Source organism: Carcharodon carcharias, chromosome 19 (assembly GCF_017639515.1).
Source record: "Carcharodon carcharias isolate sCarCar2 chromosome 19, sCarCar2.pri, whole genome shotgun sequence".
Classification (NCBI taxonomy): domain Eukaryota; kingdom Metazoa; phylum Chordata; class Chondrichthyes; order Lamniformes; family Lamnidae; genus Carcharodon; species Carcharodon carcharias.
Genome location: NC_054485.1, coordinates 57,598,250 through 57,622,290, shown reverse-complemented (window position 1 = coordinate 57,622,290; position 24,041 = coordinate 57,598,250). Strand labels below are relative to the sequence as shown.

The 24,041-nt window shown below is 45.5% G+C and overlaps 1 protein-coding gene across 5 annotated transcripts in view; it reads right to left on the bottom strand.

Annotated features, from left to right (window-relative positions):
- col16a1 (collagen, type XVI, alpha 1) overlaps positions 1-24,041 on the bottom strand; it is a 512,937-nt gene that overhangs the window by 363,917 nt on the left and 124,979 nt on the right. For all 5 annotated transcript variants that reach the window (XM_041212846.1, XM_041212840.1, XM_041212847.1 and 2 more), the window contains exons 5-8: positions 8,939-9,062; positions 7,617-7,892; positions 5,959-6,039; positions 1,660-1,791 (exon numbers count right to left, since the gene is read on the bottom strand). In XM_041212846.1, the coding sequence (XP_041068780.1) occupies positions 1,660-1,791; positions 5,959-6,039; positions 7,617-7,892; positions 8,939-9,062 (613 nt within the window). The remainder of the gene's footprint in view (positions 1-1,659; positions 1,792-5,958; positions 6,040-7,616; positions 7,893-8,938; positions 9,063-24,041) is intronic.

The following is a 24,041-nucleotide window of genomic DNA, read 5'->3' as shown; positions in this document are numbered from 1 at the left end:
CCCACTAAACTGCTGATCTCCCAACTTGCCCTCCTGGTCCCCATGTTAGCCCATATCGTAAAGACTTCTCTCTCCTCAGGTGCTGTCCCTCTCTCCTTTAAATCTGCTGTTATCAGCCCTCTCAGAAAACCAACCTTGACCCCTCTGACCTTGCAAACCACCATTCCATTTCCAACCTCCGTTGACTCACCAATGTCCTTGAACCTTTTGTCACATCCCAAATCTGAGCTCTTCTTTCCAGCAACTCCATGTTTCAACCTTTTCAATGAGGTGCCCTCCCCTCCCACAGTACTGGAATGACTCTCATCAAAGATGCAAATGATGTCCTATATGACTGTGACTTTGCTCCTATGACTTAGTTCAGAGACACACCACTGGGGCTTGGTCTATGTTCTCCTGTTGTTGATTGACAAGGTTGTTTTGTTCTATTCCGACTGTGAGATTCGTGGGAGGAATAATGCTTCCATTGTGAAACGCCAGTCTGAAGCTGAGATTTTTGTTTGTCCAGACAAGCTTCTGTCCAAACGCTTTCTGACAAATAACTTTCCTCCACCATGCAGTGAAGCAAGTTGTTCTGAAATGAGTTGACAATGTCAATTCACACAGTGACTGCACCAATTCACAGCATGTTTCCATGAAACCTCAGGTACAGGTTCATGGAGTAAGCTCTCAACAGGCAAGTTCAATTTACTCTTTATCGCTGTTTAATGGAAGAATTAAAGAAAAACTTACATTCATATCATGGGAAGGAAAGTATGAAAAGGAGAGAAAGAAAGTAGAGAAAGATAAATCAAAGGAAAGAAGGAATGTGAGAAAGCTGTGTATTTCCACAACATATGGGTATCCCACAGCTTGTTGCAGTCAATGAAATACCTTTGAAGGGTAGTCACTGTAATAATGTAGGAAACATGGTAACCGATTTGTGCACAGCAAGATTCCACAAACGGTAATGAGATAACAGCCAGATAATGTGTTTTAGTGATGTTGGTTGAGTGGCCACGACACTGGGGACAACTCCCCTGATCTTCCCCAAGTCATGGGATCTTTTGCACCCATCTGGGAGGGCAGACAGAACCTTGGTTTAATGATCCATTTGAAAGACAACACCTCTGACAGTGAAGCACTCCTACAGTACCACACTCAAGCGCCAATCTAGATTTTGTGCTTGAGGCTTTGGAGTGGGGCTCAAACCCACAACCTTATGATGCAGAGATGAGAGTGCAACCACTCAGCCAGGGCTGACACTTTAAATATCACCTGTACTCAGAGAGTTCAAGAACTTTTCACACAAAGAACAGTTTACATTTTCACTTAAAAGTTTCAAAATAATATTCGGGTTTGTCTCAAATGGCAAACAAGACCACTACTTGGAAAATTCTCTCCACTGCTACCCAGTCATGTCAACATTACCTCTATTTAAATGTGAAAGATCAGATTAAGGTGAACTTTGTTTAATGGAGAATTCCGCTAAGGAAGGACAGTCATTGTATGAGCTGTGAGCAACAGTGAAGTTGCTCAAATGTTGGCATTGTTAGTAAAGCTGCCCCGATACACTGACTGGGTTGGGCATCGGAACACAGGCTGCAATACTCCCTATAATACCCTAGACATGGCTGGCAGCATTTCTGGAAACATTGCGGATGAATTGGGCTGGCTTACCTTTGCCTTTGTGTCCTCATCAACACAGAAACACTTGGTGTGAAACTTCCCACTCATCTGAGGTAGGGCTACAATTGGATTCTTCACCTCAGCATTCCTCCGGCTCTTTGGAATGAGTGACTCGGTTGGACACTGCGAGGAAGACAGTCATAGTCAGTGATGTGAAACTCACAGTTATTTGGTCACAAAAACTCAACTGTAAGAATATTTTTAAGTCCTAGCAAAAACATTTAATTCAATTTCCCCTCATCTAAGATGCACACCTGCTGAACCCTGTGATCCCACCCTGTCTTATAGCTTTTAAACTGAGGAATCTTGGCTGAGACTCACATTTTAAGATAGACCAAGGTTATAAAGAGGAGACAAGATAGATCAGGAAATTGTGCTTGGGTGGGCAACAAACAGGAGGATGTGGAGAGTAGGGGAAACATGGATCAGCTAATCACCTGAGAACCCAGGAACCACCTGAGAACCCAGGAGCCATCTGAGAACCCAGGAGCCATCTGAGAACCCAGGAATAACTTTGTGGCACTTTCCATTGTTAAAGAGAGATGAGAGATGTCTTACATTTGGAGATCAAGGGAAGTCCCATAAACTATTAGGAGGATCGAATGCTTCAATGCACCACTGCATCAATGAAGTATTCCCCATTGCTGAGTAAGGGAGGAGAAGAGGAATTGTTCACCATAGCGTCTCCCTCTAATAGAATGTTCCAAAATTGTAGAGAACATCACAACTAACCAGCCTGCTTACACCTGGAAAACTCATCAGATCGGATGGTAGTTCCCAGGGGAAAGTTGAAAGAAACTGTTTTAAAATCTGTGATTGCTTCATAATACTTTCAATGGATGCAGTAAGTATGAAGGGGCCAGGTGACATCAGAGATTGGGACATCCATTCTCAGTCAGAATCCAGCCTGAACTGATTTAACTGAACTCTACCCAGTCTGGAGGCTACAATGGTCACAAACAAAGAGCAATTTCAATCCATTTCCGAGTGGCTCAAGCGACAAGTCACAAGTGCTGCAATATGGCAATCATTTACAGATCAAATGGTCTCGTACGCAAGGAATGCTTAACGTAAGTTACACTAAGCAGTACGCCATTGGTAAAAGTGTATTTGTGTGTAACTTCCTCTCAAGCCACAACATGTTATCATTGTGATAGACTGTCCACCAATATCCATTACAAACCTACCGACTCCCACAGCTACCTCGACTACAGCTCCTCACACCCCGCTTCCTGTAAGGACTCCATCCCATTCTCTCAGTTCCTTTGCCTCCGTCGCATCTGTTCCGATGATGCTACCTTCAAAAACAGTTCCTCTGACATGTCCTCCTTCTTCCTTAACCGAGGTTTTCCACCCACGGTCGTTGACAGGGCCCTCAAACGGGTCCGGCCCACCTCCCGCACATCCGCCCTCACGCCTTCTCCTCCCTCCCAGAAACATGATAGGGTCCCCCTTGTCCTCACTTATCACCCCACCAGCCTCCGCATTCAAAGGATCATCCTCCGCCATTTCTGCCAACTCCAGCATGATGCCACCACCAAACACATCTTCTCTTCACCCCCCCTATCGGCATTCTGTAGGGATCGCTCCCTCCGGGACACCCTGGTCCACTCCTCCATCACCCCCTAGTCCTCAACCCCCTCCTATGGCACCACCCCATGCCCACGCAAAAGATGTAACACCTGCCCCTTCACTTCCTCTCTCCTCACCGTCCAAGGACCCAAACACTCCTTTCAAGTGAAGCAGCATTTCACTTGCATTTCCCCCAACTTAGTCTACTGCATTCGTTGCTCCCAATGTGGTCTCCTCTACATTGGAGAGACCAAACATAAACTGGGTGACCGTTTTGCAGAACACCTGCGGTCTGTCTGCAAGAATGACCCAAACCTCACTATCGCTTGCCATTTTAACACTCCACCCTGCTCTCTTGCCCACATGTCTGTCCTTGGCTTGCTGCATTGTTCCAGTGAAGCCCAACGCAAACTGGAGGAACAACACCTCATCTTCCGACTAGGCACTTTACAGCCTTCCGGACTGAATATTGAATTCAACAACTTTAGGTCTTGAGCTCCCTCCTCCATCCCCACCCCCTTTCTGTTTCTTCCCCCTTCCTTTCGTTTTTTCCAATAAATTATATAGATTTTTCTTTTCCCACCTATTTCCATTATTTTTAAATATTTTTAAATCTTTTATGCTCCCCCCACCCCCACTAGAGCTATATTTAACACCTATGTGTTCTTTTGTTCTGTTGTCTGTGACATATTTTGATGATCTGCTTCTATCTATCACTGCTTGTTTGTCCCTATAACCACACCAACCCCCTCCACTTCTCTCCCCCCACCAAACCACCCCCCCAACACACACCTTATACCAGTTTATATTTCACCCCTTTCTTGGATTCACTCAAGTTCTGTCGAAGGGTCATGAGGACTCGAAACGTCAACTCTTTTCTTCTCCGCCAATGCTGCCAAACCTGCTGAGTTTTTCCAGGTAATTCTGTTTATGTTATCATTGTGCTGCCTTCAGGCCCATGTAAACAGCTTCTGCGGTCAATTAGAGGTCAAAGTGCCATTTTTAAGTTTCAGCCCTGATATTAATTATTAAATAGATTCTACTGTTCAGGAAGCTGTGATGGAAATGACTGGCTTCCTTACTATTCTCTTAGATTTGTTTTAAGTGTGACAAGGAAATCTGAACACCTGATGGTGTGACAGCAGTGAGACAGTGCAACAATGTGACAGCATGATAGTGATACAGTGTGACCATATGAAGATGTGACAGTGTGATAGTGATACAGTGTGACACTACAAAAGTGTGACAGTGCAACGGTGTGACAGTGTGATGGTATTACAGTGTAATGGTGTGACAGTGTTACAGCGTGACAGTGTGGTGTAATGATGTGATGGTGTGTCATTGTGAATTGTTACAGTGCAATAGTGTGACAGTGTAACAGCATGCTGGTGTGACAGTGTGACAGCGCAGCAGTGTGATGGTGTGATGGGGTTACAGTGTGACACTGTGATTGTTACAGTGCCACAGCATGATGGTGTGACAGTGTAACATGATGAATATGTCCCAAACCTTTGTAGCTATACTTAAGCCTTATTTAGTATTGTCCATGGTGGGTCAGGAATTCGTTATATTATGTTGAGAGTACTTGATGCACAAGCCCCAGGTCTCAGAGAGCTGTTTATTACAAGCACTGACCACTTGATATCAGCAAGTGAAAATATTTTTGTAGTTTTTCCTGTTTTTACATAGTACTTCCATATGAAGTTTTTTTTTCTTGTGCCGAGTTCTGACTGGTTGTGGCTGAAAGATTTTGTGTTATTTTTGTTGTGTTCTTCATCACTGACTCGTCATTTGTTGAGTGTGAAATTTGAGTGAATCAAAAAGTGTGATATTGATGTGGGAGCGAATCACGAAATAAGACACTGAAATCTTCACACTATAATACCACTATGTGAAGGAGAACATAGGAAGAGAGATATTGAATAGATAAAAAAACTTGGAATCACTGGGTGAACAAAGACCAAAGTCCACCTTCTACTATCCTGATCATCACAGGATCCAATGGTGAAGTATTTGTTGACTAACCACCTAGTAATCAATCTCTATTGATTAGTCTACAACAGACTCAGACACAAGGTGAGGGAAGCCCTAGTGGTGGAAAGGTTTGAATGCAATAGATGTAAAGTCAGTTGTTCCTCCCAATTCATGCTGCACTCACCACAATGTGTCTCTAATTACTCAGATTCTGTATCCCAAAATATTATGTTCTGAAAGAAATATCTTGAGCATTGAAAAGAGAGACATGTTGTTAAAGCTTTATGTCTTGCGCTCATCAGGACCAATGCAAGAATGCCAAATTTTAAACCATCGCAACAATTTATACTACAGGGGAAAAAGGTACTCATTGGTTGGCAAGTTGACTCTGATTGGTTGAGGTGTTGCCAAAGTTCCCTGCTGCTTTCTCCATGGCCTTAGCCAACCAGAGTCGACTTGTCAACAAATCAGCACTCTTTCCTCCTGTAACATAAACTTGTGTGATAGTTTGAAATTTGGTATTCTCGCATTTGTCAATCTATCTTCTTTGCATTTAAAGCAAAAATACTATCTGCTCTCAACATCGCCTGAGGGTACATTGGTGAACATTCGCTCACTGAATAGATAGATTGACTGATTTGGACATCAGTGCTCAATCCAACTGGACAACTCACTGGGCTATCTTTTTCTCTTGGTGGTGGGTTTCTGGTGGCATTAGGAAGTTGCTAAGAATCTGTCACTTACCCTGACACCTGGGATCTCACAACACGTCACCTTCTCCGCCATGAGAGGGTCACAGAACAGAATCATCTGTTGTAGGTCAACCTGTGCAGAAAGACGGGACAATAAAATTAGAAGAGGTGAGCTCAGACCTTTCCATGTGATTGACCAACATCATCTGGCTTTGCTCAGTCAGTATAACTATCAGCCCTCGAGTATGGGGATGGTGGGTGAAGGCTGGAACTGTACGGCATGGTCTGCCCTTCTGTCTTCTAATTGTCCTCGCCTGAAGCTGGTGTTGGTTTAAGATGTAGGTGAAGGTTGGTGGAGGTAGGGTGTTGACAGGGGCACCAGAAGTGCCGCATCACACAAGTCCTAATTTTTATTGCTCAAGATGATGGCGGTCGGCAACCTCTTCTACCCTGAAAGGAATCACCAAAAAGCATGCCCATGTGACCATATCCTTATCCAATGTCTATACACATCACCTTTCTCACATAACTCTTTGGACACCAATCAGAAGCCGGCGTGAGTCTTGGTATGTGGAGTTAATGTGTTGCCTTCTCATTCTCTTCTTCCTAGTTAATTGTAGAGCCTCATTCCTATCAGAGGAGGAAGTATACTGGTTCCCTTCAACCATTGGAAGAGCCTCAGGAATTGCTTTTGAAAATCACCAACTTGAAGATTCCTCTGCAAAGTCATGTCCACATCCAGAAGTCTTTCAGGAATCATGAAGGAACAAACTCCAGCAATCAGTCAACCCTTTCAACTCACTGAGGCTTGGTGCAAGGGCTAAGGCTGTTCAAAAAAAGAATCCTTGGATTTAAGTCATTCTTCTCTCTTCCCCTGAGACTGTGGCTGGTTCTAGATGCACTCAGGTCACATGGAGTCTCTCTCACTCAGCAGCCTGCCCTAGTCTTTAGGGGTATTAACGTGACAGTGAGGTTGACATGTTTGAAATGAGTTATGTCAGCTCTCTGGTGTAACTTTGGCGACTGCTTGAGCAGAGAGATTAAGGGTTGATTTGATAGAGGTGTTTCAGATCATTAAAGGATTTGATACTGGGAAGGTAATGCCTCTGGTGAGAGGATCAGGACCATGGGGACATACCGTTATAGTTAGAGCCAGGTTGTTCAGGGGTGATATCAGGAAGCTAAGGGTATTGGAAAACTGGAACCCACTCCCCCAAAATGCTGTTGAGTCCGGGAGTTAATTGAAAATTTCAAAGCTGAGATTGATAGATTTTTATAGATAACAGAATTAAAGATTATGGAACCAAGGTGGGTGAATGGAGTTAAGGTGCACATCAGCTATGATAGAATTGAATGACAAAACAGACTTGAAGGACTGAATGGCCTCCTCCTGTTGCTACATTTTTAGTGTCTCCCACTGTCTATCCCACCCAAGCAATTCCACCTTCTTCCCCCATTCTGGCATTTCCTCCTGGAAGTGAGGGGATGCTCCTGTTTCCATCAGGTCAGCTATGTGCCAACATCAGAAAATAATATACAACAACTGAGGGAGCGGCATCATCTGACAGATTCCCTGTGATAATCACCATGGTATTGCTGGACCCCCGAGGTGACTGCTCCCCCTCACCCCACCCTAGTTAACAGTGTTGCCATGGGAGCAACAGAGGATATGGTATACGCTGTGGGTTGTGGTACAGCAATGGCACAAACCTCAGCTGGCTTGTTGTCCTCGACCAGTCTGCCCATGACTGTCTGACCCTCAATATTAATGTCAGCTCTCTCTTCCACTGATTTGATCTCGATTAGCTGGCAGTCAATGTAGAGGGAGGCCACATTCGCCTGCACGCTGATCACCAGCTTATGCCACCGAAGATCGAAAAGGGCAGCCACCCCTTCGCTGCTGAACACCCAGGTCACATAGTCATGGAAACGACTTTTGGCCTTGTACTCCACTACTTTGTCCCTTCCATCGATACGGACTGAAAACTGAATAAAACAGAGAAAGAACATCAGACATGAGGATCTAAACATCACCCACAGTAAAAGAAAAGACATGATTTTGCTCTATTGGGTAAAATCACAGTGGGATTCTCCCATGTCCAGTCATCACTTGGCAGTACATTGGCAGCCTGGAGAAATGGGTTTAAGCAAGGTCAGAATGGCCGGAGAAGGGAGAACTTAATGCGGAATTCCAGCTGTTAATGTTTGAGTCTGGGTGACTTAACTGACAGGCTCCTTCTCTCCACACCTTAAAATGAAATAGGAACCTCTCTTTTTCAAGACAAAGAAATGAATTGCATTTCTATTGCATCTTTTACAATTTTACTATACCCCAAAGTGAGTTACAGTCAATTAAGTACTTTTGACATGTAGTCATTGTAGGAAATGTGGCAGCCAATTTGGACACAGCAAGATCCCACAAACTGCAACATGAAGAAAACCAGACAATCTGTTTTCAGGTGTTGGCTGAGGGATGAATATTGGCCAGGTCACTGGGGAGGACTTGCCATTTTATCTTGACCCTGATCAGAACCTGCACATGCATCATGTGACTGTTTCTACAGGAGATAGAAGGAAAGAAGCCCACTAAAGGCAGCTGTCAAATTATTTTTAGGAAATCCTCTGGGGCTGGGCCACTGTCACCCTGAGGCCCACAACCTCCCCGAGCACTGCCCTCCCACCACCATAATTCACCCACCTTGCTGGCAGTCATCATGGCACTGTCTTCAGGTCTCAATCAGTGACCTGGAGCAGGTCCCTGTTTGACCCCCAGCAGATCACTCACTGAAGTTAAATGAGACTGAGGCCTCAAGATCTCAGGGAGCCTTTTCACCAATAGAATGGGCAGCCAACCAAAAGTCAAAATTGACACCAGGTAAGGCCCTCATCCCAGGAATGAGTCGAGTGAACTTAACAACAGTTAATGCTCAATCTAGCTTATCCGAATTGAATTCCAGTCCAGCACTGATGGGTTTATTTCAGTGAACAGAACACAGGACTGACATGGCTGAACTGTGCTATCTTTACATTACCTGAGTCAGGCCCTGCTGGTCAGTGATTTTTATCATGTACCAGTTCTGCTTCAGTTTCTTCTTTTTCAGCATCAATGTTGCGAGAAATGTGAAGTCCTGTGGCAGCCCCCGGGGGAAGACCAGTCTGAAATATTGGAGACATATGCATCTCATTGAGTGACCAAAGACAAATCAACTCTCGTTCACATCACCCCTGTACATGCTGACCTACACTGACTCCTAGTCCAACAACTCCCTGATTATAAAATTCTCCATCGTGTTAAAATCTCTCCATGGTCTCACTCCTCGCTATCTCTGTAACCGTTTCCAGTTCTATATTACTCAAAGGCCTCCACAATTCTCTAATTCTCACCTCTTGTGAATCCTCCTCTTCCCTCACTCCAATATTGGTGGCTGTGCCTTCAGCTGCTCAGGCCCTAAGCTCTGGAATTCCCTCCCTAAACCTCTCCACCTCGCTCTCCTCCTTTAAGATGCTGCTTGAAGCCTACCCTTATAACCAAGCCTTTAGTCACCTGTCCCTAATGTCTCTTTCTTTGTCTTGGTAAATTCTCATTTGTGTATTTTCCTATGAAACATGTTGCGATGGTTTATTATGAAGGCACTATAGGAATGCAGACTATTGTCCAATAGCAGCTCACACCCACAATTTCCTGGTCAAAGTGCTGAAAGTCTATCAGCACAAGTTATGATGAATGCTCCCTGGATTTTATTCTGGATCAGCAATGGGAACAAAAGCTGAAGGCATGAACCTCAATCAACTTCCAACAGACAACCAGTTGCCTCATTCTTCATTTTCATTAGCAAAGTTCCTAGCACTCCAATTCATTGTGGCAAAAATAGACTATAATTCTTGATTTCGGGGTAGAAAGTGGACCCCCTGGTCCCTGTTTTACTGGCCCAATGAGGTACAGATTTTGGAGACTGATGTCCTGGGCCCCAAGACCATTTGAAAGTCTGACCTGATATTGGAACGAGTTATTTTTCAGCCATCTGTGATGGCCATACAAAATAGACGTTAGGTGTTTAGCATATGTTAATGAGGGATCTAACAACTGTATTAGGAGCACTCGGGGAAATTTGGCTGTCCTGATGTTTTAGGCCTGCTTTGGTCTGTTTTTCCAGGTGTGGATGCGGCCTAGTGAGTGCCCGCCATCATAGGACACATAGGATTTAGGAGCAGGAATAGGCCATTCGGCCCTTCAAACCTGCTCCACCATTCGATAAGATCTTAGATGATCTGGTTGTGGTCTCAACTCCACTTCCCTGTCAGTCTTCTATAACCCCCGATTTGCCTCTTTAGTAAAAATCTTTCTAACTCAGCCTTGAATAAATCTAATGATCCAGCCTCCACTGCTTTCAGGGGTAGAAAACTCTACTGATTAACGACCCTCCGAGAGAAAACATTTTGCCTTATCTCCATCTTAATAGGGAGACCTCTTATTCTTAAGCTGTGTGCTCTAGTTCTAGTCTTCTCACAAGTGGAAACATTGTCCCAGCATCCACTCTATCAAGTCCTTTCAGGATCTTATATGCTTCAATAAGATCACCTCTCATTCTTCTAAATTCCAATGGGTATATGCCCAACCTGCTCAACATTTCCTCATAAAATAATCCCCTCATCCCAGGAATGAGTTGAGTGAACCTTCTCTGTACTGCTTCTAATGCAATTAGAATTGGTTTTTAATAAAGAGACCAAAATTATACACAGTATTCCAGATGTGATCTCACCAAGGCCCTGTACAGCTGCTACTCTACTTTTATATTCCTTTCCCTTTGCAATAAACATCAACATTCCATTTGCCTTCCTAAATATTGCTGTACCTGCAAACTAACATTTTGTACCAGGACACCCAGATCCCTCTGTACCACAGAGTTTTGCAATCTCTCTCCATTTAGATAGTATACTGCTTTTCTATTTTTCCTGCCCCAACACTGATTTCCATAGCACTCCATTAGTTACAGCTTGTCAACCCCCAAAAAACCCATTTTTCCTAATCACTCTGCTTCCTATTAGCTAGCCAATCTTTTATCCATGTTAATATGTTAATATTAAATAATATTAAAGTCACCCATGATTATTGTGGTAGTTTTCTTACATGCCCCACTTATTTCTTCCTATATACTCTGTCCTACAGTATAACTACTCCCACAAGTGACCTCTTTCCTTTACTATTTCTTATCTCTACCCAAACATTGATTCCACATCTTGCTCTTTCGAGCTAAGGTCATCTTTCACTACTGTACTAATGTCATTCTTTATTAACAGAGCTATCCCATCACCACTTCTTATCCTTTTGAGCTGTCAAATACCCTTCAATATTTAGATCCCAGCCCTGGTCACCCTTCAACCATGTTTCTGCAATGGCTCTCAGGTCATACGTATTTATTTCAATCTGTGCTAACAATTAATCCACTTGTTACAAATGCTGTGTGCATTCAGATACAGAGCCTTAGATTTTGTCTTTTTACCATTTTTGCAACCTCTGGCCTTAACCTGCTGGTGCACTCTTAAGTTTGTACATTTTGCCCCTTCCTGCCACACTCTGGTTATCATGACCCAAATCTCTACCCCTCTACCCTGCTCTAGTACCTTGTTGTTTCCCTTTGATTTACCACATCTCCTCTTGCATGATTCTTTCCCCCACCAAAATGATATTTCTTTTTATGTTTGATGTGGAGCAGGAGGGCACTCCCAAGGCCCACTGCTGGCATAAAATTGCCCTCCACTCCTGCCAACCTCCCACCTCCAACCTCCTGGTTTCCCCTGTCCAGTGAGATGCAGACTGATATTATCCTTATCAAATAGACAGGCTGTTTGTGGAGGTTCAAATGGGGTCAGGAGCTCACACAATGATACACATTGCCCAATTCAGGCCTAAACCAGTTTCTGCCCCCTAATGTCACAGAATTATAAATGTTTAGAAAAATGAGAGGCCATTCAGTCCATCATATTTGTGCTGCTTCTTTGAGCTGTTCGTTTGCTCCTTACAGTAGAACAGTGACGATACTTCAGAAGTACTTCGTTGACTGCGAACCAACACTGTGGGACAGTTGGGGATTATAGAAGGTGCTATATAAATGCAAGTCTTTCCTTCTTATTCACCCACCCATTTCATCATATCTTTGATTTTCTAGAGTATTTTAATATTTATCCTCTTTCTTTTAAAAGTTGTGATGGATTCTACTTCTGGTCATTCTAAAAGTCCTTAATCTCTTCTTTTTGATATGATCTTTCTGATAGATGTAAAGCCACAGTCCTTAGGGAATCTTGAGCTAGGTTAATCCTGATATGATGCTGTTTAGTTTGTTGCTGCGGTTTCCCTGGTTACAGGACTTGGTGATTGAGTTTGTATTTCATTGACAGTTCTGTTGTTAATGCGAGGGGATAGGAAATGCCAGGAACACTTCATTTTGTTAACTGACCACTATTGTGTTTTGTACCCTGGAGAGATGGAGAGATAACACCTCATCAGTTTCTATGTGTGAACCTGAGATTTTATACAAATGCTTCAAAATGTCCACAGCCTCAATCTTCTGCCTGGTACCAGTTTTTGTAACCACACCCATGGGCTTGACTGACTGCACACAGCATACAGTGAACAGCTATCAGACACACACAATCAAACATTGAACAATAGAACACAACAACCACCAAGCCCTTACCATCATATTTAGTTCAAAGAAAGGGGTACCATCCCTACCAGCACAGTTTTAAGGGAGGGAGGGGTGTTGATTTTGATGGACTATCAGTATGATATTAAATCTTGCAAGTTGGCAAATCATTCTATCATGATGTACTTTCAAAATTTCCTTTGAAGAGCAAATGTACAATTCGCTACAGCTTCTTGTCCACTGAGTTACTTGTGAACTACTTTACATACACAAAAGCGAGAGAAATTAGTGAAGAAGCTCACAAGAATGTTTAGTAAGGTGCTCAATTATGTCATGAATGGCTGGCCTCAAGAGTGTGATGAAGAGAGATTGCAGGAGATTTCACACGTAGGAATGAACAGAGTGTAAATCAATGCTGTCTGCTATGGGGTTTAAGAGTAATTATTCTGCCAAGGTTTAGAGAAAGATTGTTAGAGGAATTTTATCAAGCTCATGCAGGGCTTCCGTATGAGTGAAGTAGAAAAAAACTTTTTGGTTTCCAAAGATAGGTAGCGATATTGAAGAGCTGATGAAAAGTTATGGTGTGTCTCAGAATGGGAAATGATTCACCCAATGTTCCCTTCATTCTGGGGCGAGACACAAGAAAACCATAGGAATGAGTACTTATCAATTTCTTTAAAGTGGAAGAGAAAGAGTACCTTGCTTTGGTCGATAGCTAAAGCAAGTTGATAAATGTTGAGCCCATAGGACAAGTGCCAAAGCTACTAAGGTTTTGAAAAGTTGGTTTGCAATTTATGGGTTACTGGAGGTGTTGATATTGGACAATGGCCTGTATTTTACTTCAAAATTGTTTGAATTATTTCTGACTAAGAATGAAGTCAAACATCATCTAGTACCAGCATATCACCCAGCATTGAATGGTGCTGCAGAAAGTGTACAGATTGTGAAGAAGTTTTTACAGAAGTATTTGCGAGGTGGCAAGCTAGGTAGTAATTTCTAAGCTTTCCTGTGACACAGGCTAGACAATTTTCTATTCTGTTATATAATAGCCCACAGTCTACAACAGGTTGTTCACCTTATGAGTTAGTGTTTAAACACACATGTAGATAAGGTTTAGTTTACTTTAAGCCTGACATCAAGAGAAAAGCAAGGCAAAGTGAGAGTGATTCATGATCAACAAGACATGAAACTTAGACAGTTTAGTGTTGGTCAGGAGATCATAGTGAAAACCTACAGAAGTGATAAGGAGGAGTAAGTGATTGGGGCTGTTGTAAAGAGACTAGGAGCATTCATGTGTCCAGTGAAGATTGGAGAGAGACTCTATCAGTGTCATGTAGGTCATTAGCATGAACGAGGAAATCCAACAAAACAGTCCAAGTTCCTCCTACAATCCATAGTGTAAGTCAGAGAGAAAGTGAAAGTCACAAAAGAGCTGAAAGTTTGCCAGTATCACAGAATCCACTGGAAGAACAAAGTAATTTTACTCAAAGACCATGATTCAGTCAGTCAATGTCCCAGTCCCAACCATTAAGTTGAACTTGGAATTTGACTCCCAGTTCAGTTGATTCGGTAGGAAATGTTAAGAGAACAGAATCAAACTAATGGAAATGGAAATGGGAGAAGATACCCAGTTAGGAAGAGAAAGAAGCCAGATAGGTTAATTAAAAGTATTTAGGAAGAAAGATGGAAGAAATAAGAAGCAAGAAGTTACAGAGCCAACTTCCCATTCCAAGAGAGGTTAAGTGATTATTTTTTATTATTTCGTTTTGGTTAAGAAAAGGCAATTAAATTAAATGATGTGTTTTAAATACCCAAGGTACAATTAAACACTAGATTGAAAATAATATACTGTCATGCCCCAGTATATTCTGAGCTTCAAATTAACTTTTATATTTTAAAAACTGACCATAAAAAACTACAAGAGGATGGCCACCCACAGATTGAAACACTCGCGACTCAACAGGGAACAAAAGGAACCTTCCAGATTGATGTTGACTCAATGCCTTTTCCTGGAACTGATATCAAATTGATATCAATAGTTCTGTTGAACAGTCATATGGACTCGAAACGTTAACTGTGTTCCTCTTCGCAGATGCTGCCAGACCTGCTGAGTTTTTCCAGGTATTTTTATTTTTGTTTCAAATTGACTGGGTCATTCAGATACAAAGACACTAGCTGTCTCATACTCTCAAGGTGTGAAAGCCACCACACAGGACGTATAATCGACCTAACCATTTGCCTTATTTGGAAAAGGTCTTTGAATATGTACAAGTCACGTTGTGAGGAAGCCATTTTGTTGTCTTCTTTTAAAATAATAACAAAAGCTGTTCTGCAGACAGAGTTCCATCAGGAAGTCATTGAAACAGCTGCAAGTCATCTAAGCAGCCAAGGTAATAAACAGCAATACCTGCAAGTGGGAGAAGGACTCCCCACAACCTGTTCCAACTTTGGGTTCACCTGAAAACCAACCTCCTGGAAATTCAACTACAAGAAATCTCACAGCTTACTGAAAACTTTCTGCTTTAAAGACCTGCATTCCAGCCAAAGAAACAACAACTCCAAGAAATGACAGGTTTGCCACGAAAAAGACAGAGGCAATCATAAATTGTAGATCTGTATCTATAGAAGAAGATGATACCTTCATCTGTACCTCATGTGTGTGTGTGAGCTGAGTGAGTGAGATGTCATCTTTTAAACCTCCGGGGCAAGTGTGTGATAATAAATGATTCACAAAACTTGCTGCTGGGACAACCACTCAGAGGAAGAAAAAACACACCGTTTACATACAAATATATTGATCAGGAACAATAAAAAGGAACACGTAAATTGTATCTGTTACAATACAAAAGGTATATTATGTATATATATATACATGAGTCTGAGATAATTAATATTTCTTCCAAACAGAACTAGCTGAAGTTACATTAACCCACATATTGCAGTGTTTATTTCATGGAAGAAGTTGCTACTTTGTTTCTTATCAAATGATGATACTTTGTTAAACACATACTGGTGTTAAGGAGTGAAAATTTTCTTTTAACATGCAAATTACTCTAGTAATACTCATCATATGTGCTGCTGCCCTGAATAGACAGTGGATTGGGTTGATGACCTTGAGGTCTGTAAGGGGTATTGGGCATCTGGGAGGGGCCAGGACACAATCTCTACACATCAGGCAGTGCCAAGTCAGTGCACGAGTCCCTTCATAGCCCTCCTGTGTTTGTGAACTTTGAACCATTGAGCGATAGGTGCTGCTGGGAACATTAAAGGGTGATGTTGGAAACAGTTCTCCAGTTAAAATCAGTGGTCAGGAACTCTCTTCCTCCAAAAAGATTCTGAGGATGGGGGTCAGAAAATTTCAAAGCTGAGATTAATCGATGTTTGTTAGGTAAGGTTATTAAGAGTTATGGGAGCAAGCTGGGTACAAGGAGTTAAGGTACAGAGCAACTAACTCAAGAGCAGAGCAGGTTCCAGGGTTGAATAGCCTGATCCTGTTCCTATTAACCAAAGATTTTGATCACAAGTTCCGAAATTGCAGATACATTGGAGTAGTTAAACAGATAAAAGCAGCATTAAATGATAGACATCAAATGCTGACATATCAAATGTTCGGGTACTGACAGGATATTGTTTATTATTTCAACACACATCTTCATTTCGAGCGTATCAGCAGTTGGGCAGAGTTGCTTCTGTGATACAATGTTGAACTAATTTGACACACAAAATCCCTCATTTGCATACCAGATTCCCAACAAAATTTCAATGACCCACAAACCAGCCAAAGTTCTTAGTGAAACGTACAATGACTGGTCCATGGATTGTAGTCAACAGAGGCAGTAAATCAGTACATTCCAGCAGCAATGGAAATTTCAACTAGAGATTGCACACAGAAATGATGGGAGGCCAGTCAAACAACTGTGACTCTGCCAGTTGCCTGTGGAACTGTCCCCCATTGAGAGTCAGCACCTTCAGGAACTGTCCCCCAGTGAGATCAGCACCTTCAGGAACTATACCCCAGTGAGAGTCAGCACCTTCAGGAACTATACCCCAGTGAGAGTCAGCACCTTCAGGAACTGTCCCCCAGTGAGAGTCAGTACCTTCAGGAACTGTCCCCTTGTGAGATCAGCACCTTCAGGAACTGTCCCCCAGTGAGATCAGCACCTTCAGGAACTGCCCAGTGAGATCAGCACCTTCAGGAACTGTCCCCCAGTGAGAGTCAGCACCTTCAGGAACTGTCCCCCAGTGAGAGTCAGCACCTTCAGGAACTGTACCCAGTGAGAGTCAGCACCTTCAGGAACTGTCCACTAGTGAGAGCCAGCACTTTCAGAAACTGTCCCCCAGTGAGAGCCAGCACCTTCAGGAACTGTTCCCCAGTGAGACTCAGCACCTTAAGGAAATGTCCCCCATTGAATGTCAGCATCTTCAGGTACTGTCCTTCCCCCAGTGAGAGTCAGGAACTGTAACCTGGTGACGGTCATTGTATCTTTACGGGAAGAGTAGAAATTATAAATTATAATCCTATTCCTAATTCCCAAACAGATAACTGCATCATTCTGCATTGCCATTGCTACTCACTGCCCAATATAGTTGCCCAACATTAACAGTAAGTATGCAGCACATTTCACGAAGTACAATATCTCATGGTGCTTTCTAGGAATTTAAGCTAACAAAAATTGACATGAAATCTCTTAGGACAGGTTACCAACAGCTTGGTCAAAGCAGTAGGCTTTACAGAGTGGTTTAAAGGAGAGATAGAGAGTGAGTTTATATAGGAAATCCTAGAGCTTGTGGCCTAGGCACCTGAAGGTCCAGTGGCAAATAGTGGAGCAAAGGAAATAACAGTGCAAGCAGACACATACAGCAAGTCGCATCATTGGGATCACAACACTTTAAACTGCAGCACACAGTGGACATGATGAATGAATCATTGTGTGACGGCGCCAATTATACAATTGTGGGTTCCATGAGTCAGTGATTACATATTCTGTGGGTTGCTGTCCAAGAACACGAACTGATGATACATTCTTGCAGATTTATAATCAAAAGAGCACAAGGAAATCCACGAGCTATTAAAAGGCAGAAAGTGTGGACGTCAGAATCAGGGTAGGTGATTGTTTACAAGTGATGAATTGGTGAGTGTGTGCTGCCTGGGGGAGTGTGTGCTGTGATGGGTGAGCGTGTGCAGCAATGGTGAGTGTCTGCTGCCTGGGTGAGTGTGTGATGCCCAAGTGAGTGTATGCCACAATGGGTGAACGTGCTTGTTATGGAACCGCACGTGCTGCAATGGGTGAGTATGTGCTGCAATGGTGAGGGCGTGCTGTAATGGGCGAGGGCATGCTGTAATGGGGGAGGGCGTGATGCAATGGGCGAGGGCGTGTGCAATGGGCGAGGGCATGTGCAAAGGGTGAGGGGGTGCTGCAAAGGGTGAGGGTGTGCTGCAATGGGCGCGGGCTTGCTGCAATAGGTGATTATGAGCTGCAATGTTGAGTGCGTGCGGAAATGGGCGAGTGTGCGCTGCAATGGGTGAGTGTGCGCTGCAGTGGATGAGTGTGCACTGCAATGGGTGATTGTGCGCTGCAATGGGTGATTGTGCGCTGCAATGGGTGAGTGTGTGCTGCAATGGATGATTGTGCACTGCAATGGGTGAGTGTGCACTGCAATGGGTGAGTGTGCACTGCAATGGGTGATTGTGCGCTGCAATGGGTGAGTGTGCGCTGCAGTGGGTGAGTGTTCGCTGCAATGGGTGAGTGTGTGCTGCAATGTTGAGTGTGTGCTGCAATGTTGAGTGTGTGCTGCAATGTTGAGTGTGCGCTGCAATGGGTGAGTGTGTGCTGCAATGGGTGAGTGTGCACTGCAATGGGTGATTGTGCACTGAAATGGGTGAGTGTGCGCTGCAGTGGGTGAGTGTGTGCTGCAATGGGTGAGTGTGCACTGCAATGGGTGATTGTGCGCTGCAATGGGTAATTGTGCGCTGCAATGGGTGAGTGTGTGCTGCAATGGGTGATTGTGCACTGCAATGGGTGAGTGTGCGCTGCAGTGGGTGAGTGTTCGCTGCAATGGGTGAGTGTGTGCTGCAATGATGAGTGTGTGCTGCAATGCTGAGTGTGTGCCGTCATGAGTGTGTGCTTGCTACAATGGGTGAGTGTGTGGTGCCTGGTGTGTGCTGCAATGGGTGAGTGTGTGCTGCAATGGGTGAGTATGCGCTCCAATGGGTGAGTGTGTGCTGCAATGGGTGAGTATGCACTCCAATGGGTGAGTGTGTGCTGCAATGGGTGAGTGTGTGCTGCAATGGGTGAGTATGTGCTGCAATGGGTGAGTGTGTGCTGTCCTGGGTGAATGCATGCAGCAAAGGGTGAGTGTGTGCTGCAATGGGTGAGTGTGTGCTGCAAGGGGTGAGTATGCGCTCCAATGGGTGAGTGTGTGCTGCAATGGGTGAGTGTGTGCTGTCATGGGTGTGTGCGCGCTACAATGGGTGAGTGTGTGGTGCCTGGTGTGTGCTGCAATGGGTGATTGTGTGGTGCCTGGCGTATGCTGCAATGAGTGATTGTGTGCTGCAATGGGTGAGTGTGCACTCCAATAGGTGAGTGTGTGCTGCAATGGGTGAGTGTGTGCTGCCTGGGTGAGTGTGTGCAGCCTGCGTGACTGTGTGCTGCAATGTTGAGTGTGTACTGCAATGGGTGAGTGTGTGCTGCAATGGGTGAGTGTGTGCTGCCTGGGTGAGTGTGTGCTGTCATGGGTACATGCGTGGTGCCTGGTGTGTGCTACAATAGGTGAGTGTGTGCTCCAATGGGTTAGTGTGTGGTGCCTGGTTGAGTGTTTACTGCAATGGTGAGTGTGTAATGCAATGGGTAAGTGTGTGCTGCAATATTTGAGTGTGTGTTCCCTGGGTGAGTGTGTGCTGCCTGGTGCGTGTGTGCTGCCTGGGTGAGTGTGCACTGAAATGGTGAGTGTGTGCTCCATGGATGAGCATGTGCTGCAATGGGTGAGCGTGTGCCGCAATGGGTGAATGAGTGCTGCAATGGGTGAGGGTGTGCTGTAATATTTGAGTGTGTGTTGCAATGGGTGAATGAGTGCTATCACCAGTGAGGGTGTACTGCAATGGGTGCATGTGTGCTGCAATGGGTGAGTGTGTGCTGTAATGGGTGAGTGTGTGTTGCAATGGGTGAGTGTGTGCTGCAATGGGTGAGGGTGTACTGCAATATTGAGTGTGTGCTGCAATGGGTGAGTGTGTGCTGCAATGGGTGAATGTACTTGTTATGGAACCATGTGTGCTGCAATTGATGAGTGCATGCTGCAATGGGTGAGTGTGCGCTGCAATGGGTGAGTGCATGCTACAATGGTTGAATGCATGCTACAATGGGTGTGCGTGTGCTGCCTGGGAGAGTGTGTGCTACAATTTTGAGTTTGTGCTGCTATGTTGAGTGTGTGCTGCAATGTTGAGTGTCTGCTGTCATGGGTGAGTGTGTGCTGTCATGGGTGTGTGCGCGCTGTCATGGGAGTGTGCGTGCTGCAATGGTGAGCATGTGCTGAAATGTTGAGTGTGTGGTGCAATGGGTGAGGGTGTGCTGTCATGGGCCCGTGCGTGCTGCAATGGGTGAGTGTGTGCTGCAATGGGTGAATACGTGCTCCTCTAAGCGTGCGCTGCATTTGGTGAGTATGCGCTGCAATGGATCAAAGTGTGCTGCCTGAGTGTGTGTGCTACAATGGTGAGTGTGCGCTGCAATGGGTGAGTGTGCACTGTCATAGGTGAGTGCATGCTACAATGGGTGAATGCGTGGTACAATGGGTGTGCGTGTGCTGCCTGGGAGAGTGTGTGCTTCAATGTTGAGTGTGTGCTGCTATGTTGAGTGTGTGCTGCAATGTTGAGTGTGTGCTGTCATGGGTGAGTGTGCTGTCATGGGTGTGTGCATGCTACAATGGGTGAGTGTGTGCTACAATGGGTGAATGTGTGCTGTCATGGGTGCGTGTGTGCTGCAATGGTGATTGTGTGCAGCAATGTTGAGTGTGTGGTGCAATGGGTGAGTGTGTGCTGTCATGGGTCTGTGCATGCTGCAATGGCTGAGTGTGTGCTGCAATGGGTGAGTGTGAGATGCCTGGTGTGTGCTGCCTGGTCAAGTGTGTGCTGTCATGGGTGAGTGGGTGCTGCAATGGGTGAGTGTGTGCTGCAATGGGTGAGTGTGTGCTGCAATGGTTGAGTCTATGCTGCAATGGTTGAGTCTGTGATGCCTGGGTGGGTGTGTGCTGCCACGGGTGAGTGTGTGCTGCCACGGGTGAGTGTGTGCTGCAATGGGTGAGTATGTACTGCGAGTGTGTGCTGCTGGATGAGCATGTACTGCAATGGGCGAACGTGTGCTGCAATGTGTGAGTGTGTGCTGTCACCAGTGCATATGTACTGCAATAGGTGCATGTGAGCTGCAATGGGTGAGTGTGTGCTACAATAGGTTACTGAGTACTGCAATGGGTGAGTGTATGCTGCAATGGGAGGGTGTGTACTGCAATGGTGAGTGTGAACTGCAATGGGTGAGTGTGTGCTGTAATAGTTGAGTGTGTGCTACAATGGGTGAGTGTGTGCTGCCTGGATGAGTGTGTGCTGCCTGGATGAGTGTGTGCTGCCTGGGTGAGTGTGTGCTGCCAGGGTGAGTGTGCGCTGCAAGGGTGAGTGTGCGCTGCAATGGGTGAGTGTATGCTGCAATGGGTGAATATACTTGTTATGGAACCGTGTGTGCTGCAATTGATGAGTGCATGCTGCAATGGTGAGTGTGTGCTGCCTGGGGAAGCGTGTGCTGCAATGGGTGAGTATGTGATGCAATGGGTGAGTGTGCGCTGTCGTGGGTGAGGGCATGCTACAATGGTTGAATGCGTGGTACATTGGGTGTGCGTGTGCTGCCTGGGAGAGTGTGTGCTGCAATTTTGAGTTTGTGCTGCTATGTTGAGTGGGTGCTGTCATGGGTGAGTGTGTGCTGTCATGGGTGTGTGCATGCTGCAATGGGTGAGTGTGTGCTGCAATGGGTGAGTGTGTGCTGCAATGGGTGAGTACATGCTCCTCTAAGTGTGTGCTGCATTTGGTGAGTATGCACTGCAATGGGTCAATATGTGCTGCCTGAGTGTGTGTGTGCTGCAATGGGTGAGTGTGTGATGCCTGGTGTGTGCTGCCTGGTCAAGTGTGTGCTGTTATGGGTGAATGTGTGCTGCCTGGGTGACTGTGTGCTGTAATGGGTGAGTGCGTGCTATAATGGGTTAGTGTGTGGTGCCTGGGTTAGTGTGTGCTGCCTGGGTGAGTGTGTGCTGAAATAGTTGAGTGTGTGCTGCAATGGATGAGTGTGTGCTGCAATGGATGAGTGTGTGCTGCAATGGGTGAATGTGTGCTGCAATGGGTGAATGTGTGCTGCAATGGGTGAGTGTGTGTTGCAATGGGTGAGTGTGTGCTATAATGGGTGAGTGTGTGCTGCCTGGGTGAGTGGTGCTGCAATGGGTCAGTGCGTGCTGCAATGGGGGGATGTGCTTGTTATGGAACCGTGCGTGCTGCAACGGATGAATGTGTGCTGCAATGGGTGAGTGTGCACTGCAATGGGTGAGTGTGCGCTGCAATGGGTGAGTGTGCGCTGTCTTGGGTGAGTGCATGCTACAATGGGTGAATGCGTGGTACAATGGGTGAATGTGTGCTGTCATGGGTGAGTATGTGCTGCCTGGGTGAGTGTATGATGCAATGGCTGCATGTGTGCTGCAATGGCTGAGTGTGGGTGAGTGTGTGCTGCCTGGGTGAGTGTGTCCTGCAATGTTGAGCATGTGCTGCCATAGGTGAGTTGTGCTGTATTGGGTGAATGTGTGCTACAATGGGTGAAGGTGTGCTGTCATGGGTGAGTGTATGCTGCAATGGTGAGCGTGTGCTGCAATGGGTGAGTGTGCGGTGCCTGGTGTGTGCTGTAATTGGTGAGTGCGTGCTGCAATGGGTGAGGGTGTGCTGCAATGGGTGAGTGTGTGGTGCCTGGTGTGTGCTGCAATGTGTGAGTGCGTGCTGCAATGGGTGAGTGTGTGCTGCCTGGGTGAGTGTGTACTGCAATGGTGAGTGTGTGCTGCAATGGATGTGTGTAGTGCCTGGTGTGTGCTGCAATGGGTGAGTGTGTACTGCAATGGGTGAGTGTGTACTGCAATGGTGAGTGTGTGCTGCAATGGTGAGTGTGTGCTGCAATGGCTGAGTGTGTGCTGCCTGGGTGACTGCGTGCTGCAATGTTGAGCATGTGCTGCCATGGGTGAGTAGTGCTGTCATGGGTGAATGTGTGCTACAATGGGTGAAGGTGTGCTGCAATGGATGATGTGTGCTGCACTAGCTCAGTGGGTGCTGCGATGGTTGAGTGTGTGCTGCAATGGGTAAGTGTGTACTGCAATGGGTGAGTGTGTACTGCAATGGGTGAGTGTGTACTGCAATGGGTGAGTGTGTACTGCAATGGGTGATTGTGTACTGCAATGGTGAGTGTGTGCTGCAATGGGTTACTGTGTGCCGCAATAGCTCAGTGTGTGCTACAATGGATGATGTGTGCTGCAATAGCTCAGTGTGTGCTGCAATGGTTGAGTGTGTGCTGCAATGGCTGAGTGTGTACTGCAATGGGTGAGTGTGTACTGCAATGGGTGAGTGTGTGCTGCAATGGGTGAGTACATGCTCCTCTAAGTGTGTGCTGCATTTGGTGAGTATGCACTGCAATGGGTCAATGTGTGCTGCCTGAGTGTATGTGTGCTATAATGGAGAGTGTGTGGTGCAATGGTGAGTGTGTGTTGCCTGGTGTGTGCTACCTGGTCACGTGTGTGCTGTAATGGGTGAGTGCGTGCTGTAATGGGTGAGTGCGTGCTACAATGGGTTAGTGTGTGGTGCCTGGGTTAGTGTGTGCTGCCTGGGTGAGTGTGTGCTGCAATAGTTGAGTGTGTGCTGCAATGGGTGAGTGTGTGCTGCAATGGGTGAGTGTGTGCTGCAATGGGTGAGTGTGTGCTGCAATGGGTGAATGTGTGCTACAATGGGTGAGTATGTGCTGCAATGGGTGAGTGTGTGCTGCAATGGGTGAGAGTGGGCTGTCGTGGGTGAGTGCATGCTACAATGGTTGACTGCGTGGTACAATGGGTGTGCGTGTGCTGCCTGGGAGAGTGTGTGCTGCAATTTTGAGTTTGTGCTGCTATGTTGAGTGGGTGCTGTCATGGGTGAGTGTGTGCTGTCATGGGTGAGTACATGCTCCTCTAAGTGTGTGCTGCATTTGGTGAGTATGCACTGCAATGGGTCAATGTGTGCTGCCTGACTGTGTGTGTGCTATAATGGAGAGTGTGTGCTGCAATGGGTGAGTGTGTGATGCCTGGGTGACTGTGTGCTGTAATGGGCGAGTGCGTGCTGCAATGGTGAGTGTGTGCTGCAATGGGTGAGTGTGTGCTGCAATGGGTGAGTATGTGCTGCGAGTGTGTGCCGCTGGATGAGCATGTACTGCAATGGGCGAACATGTGCTGCAATGTG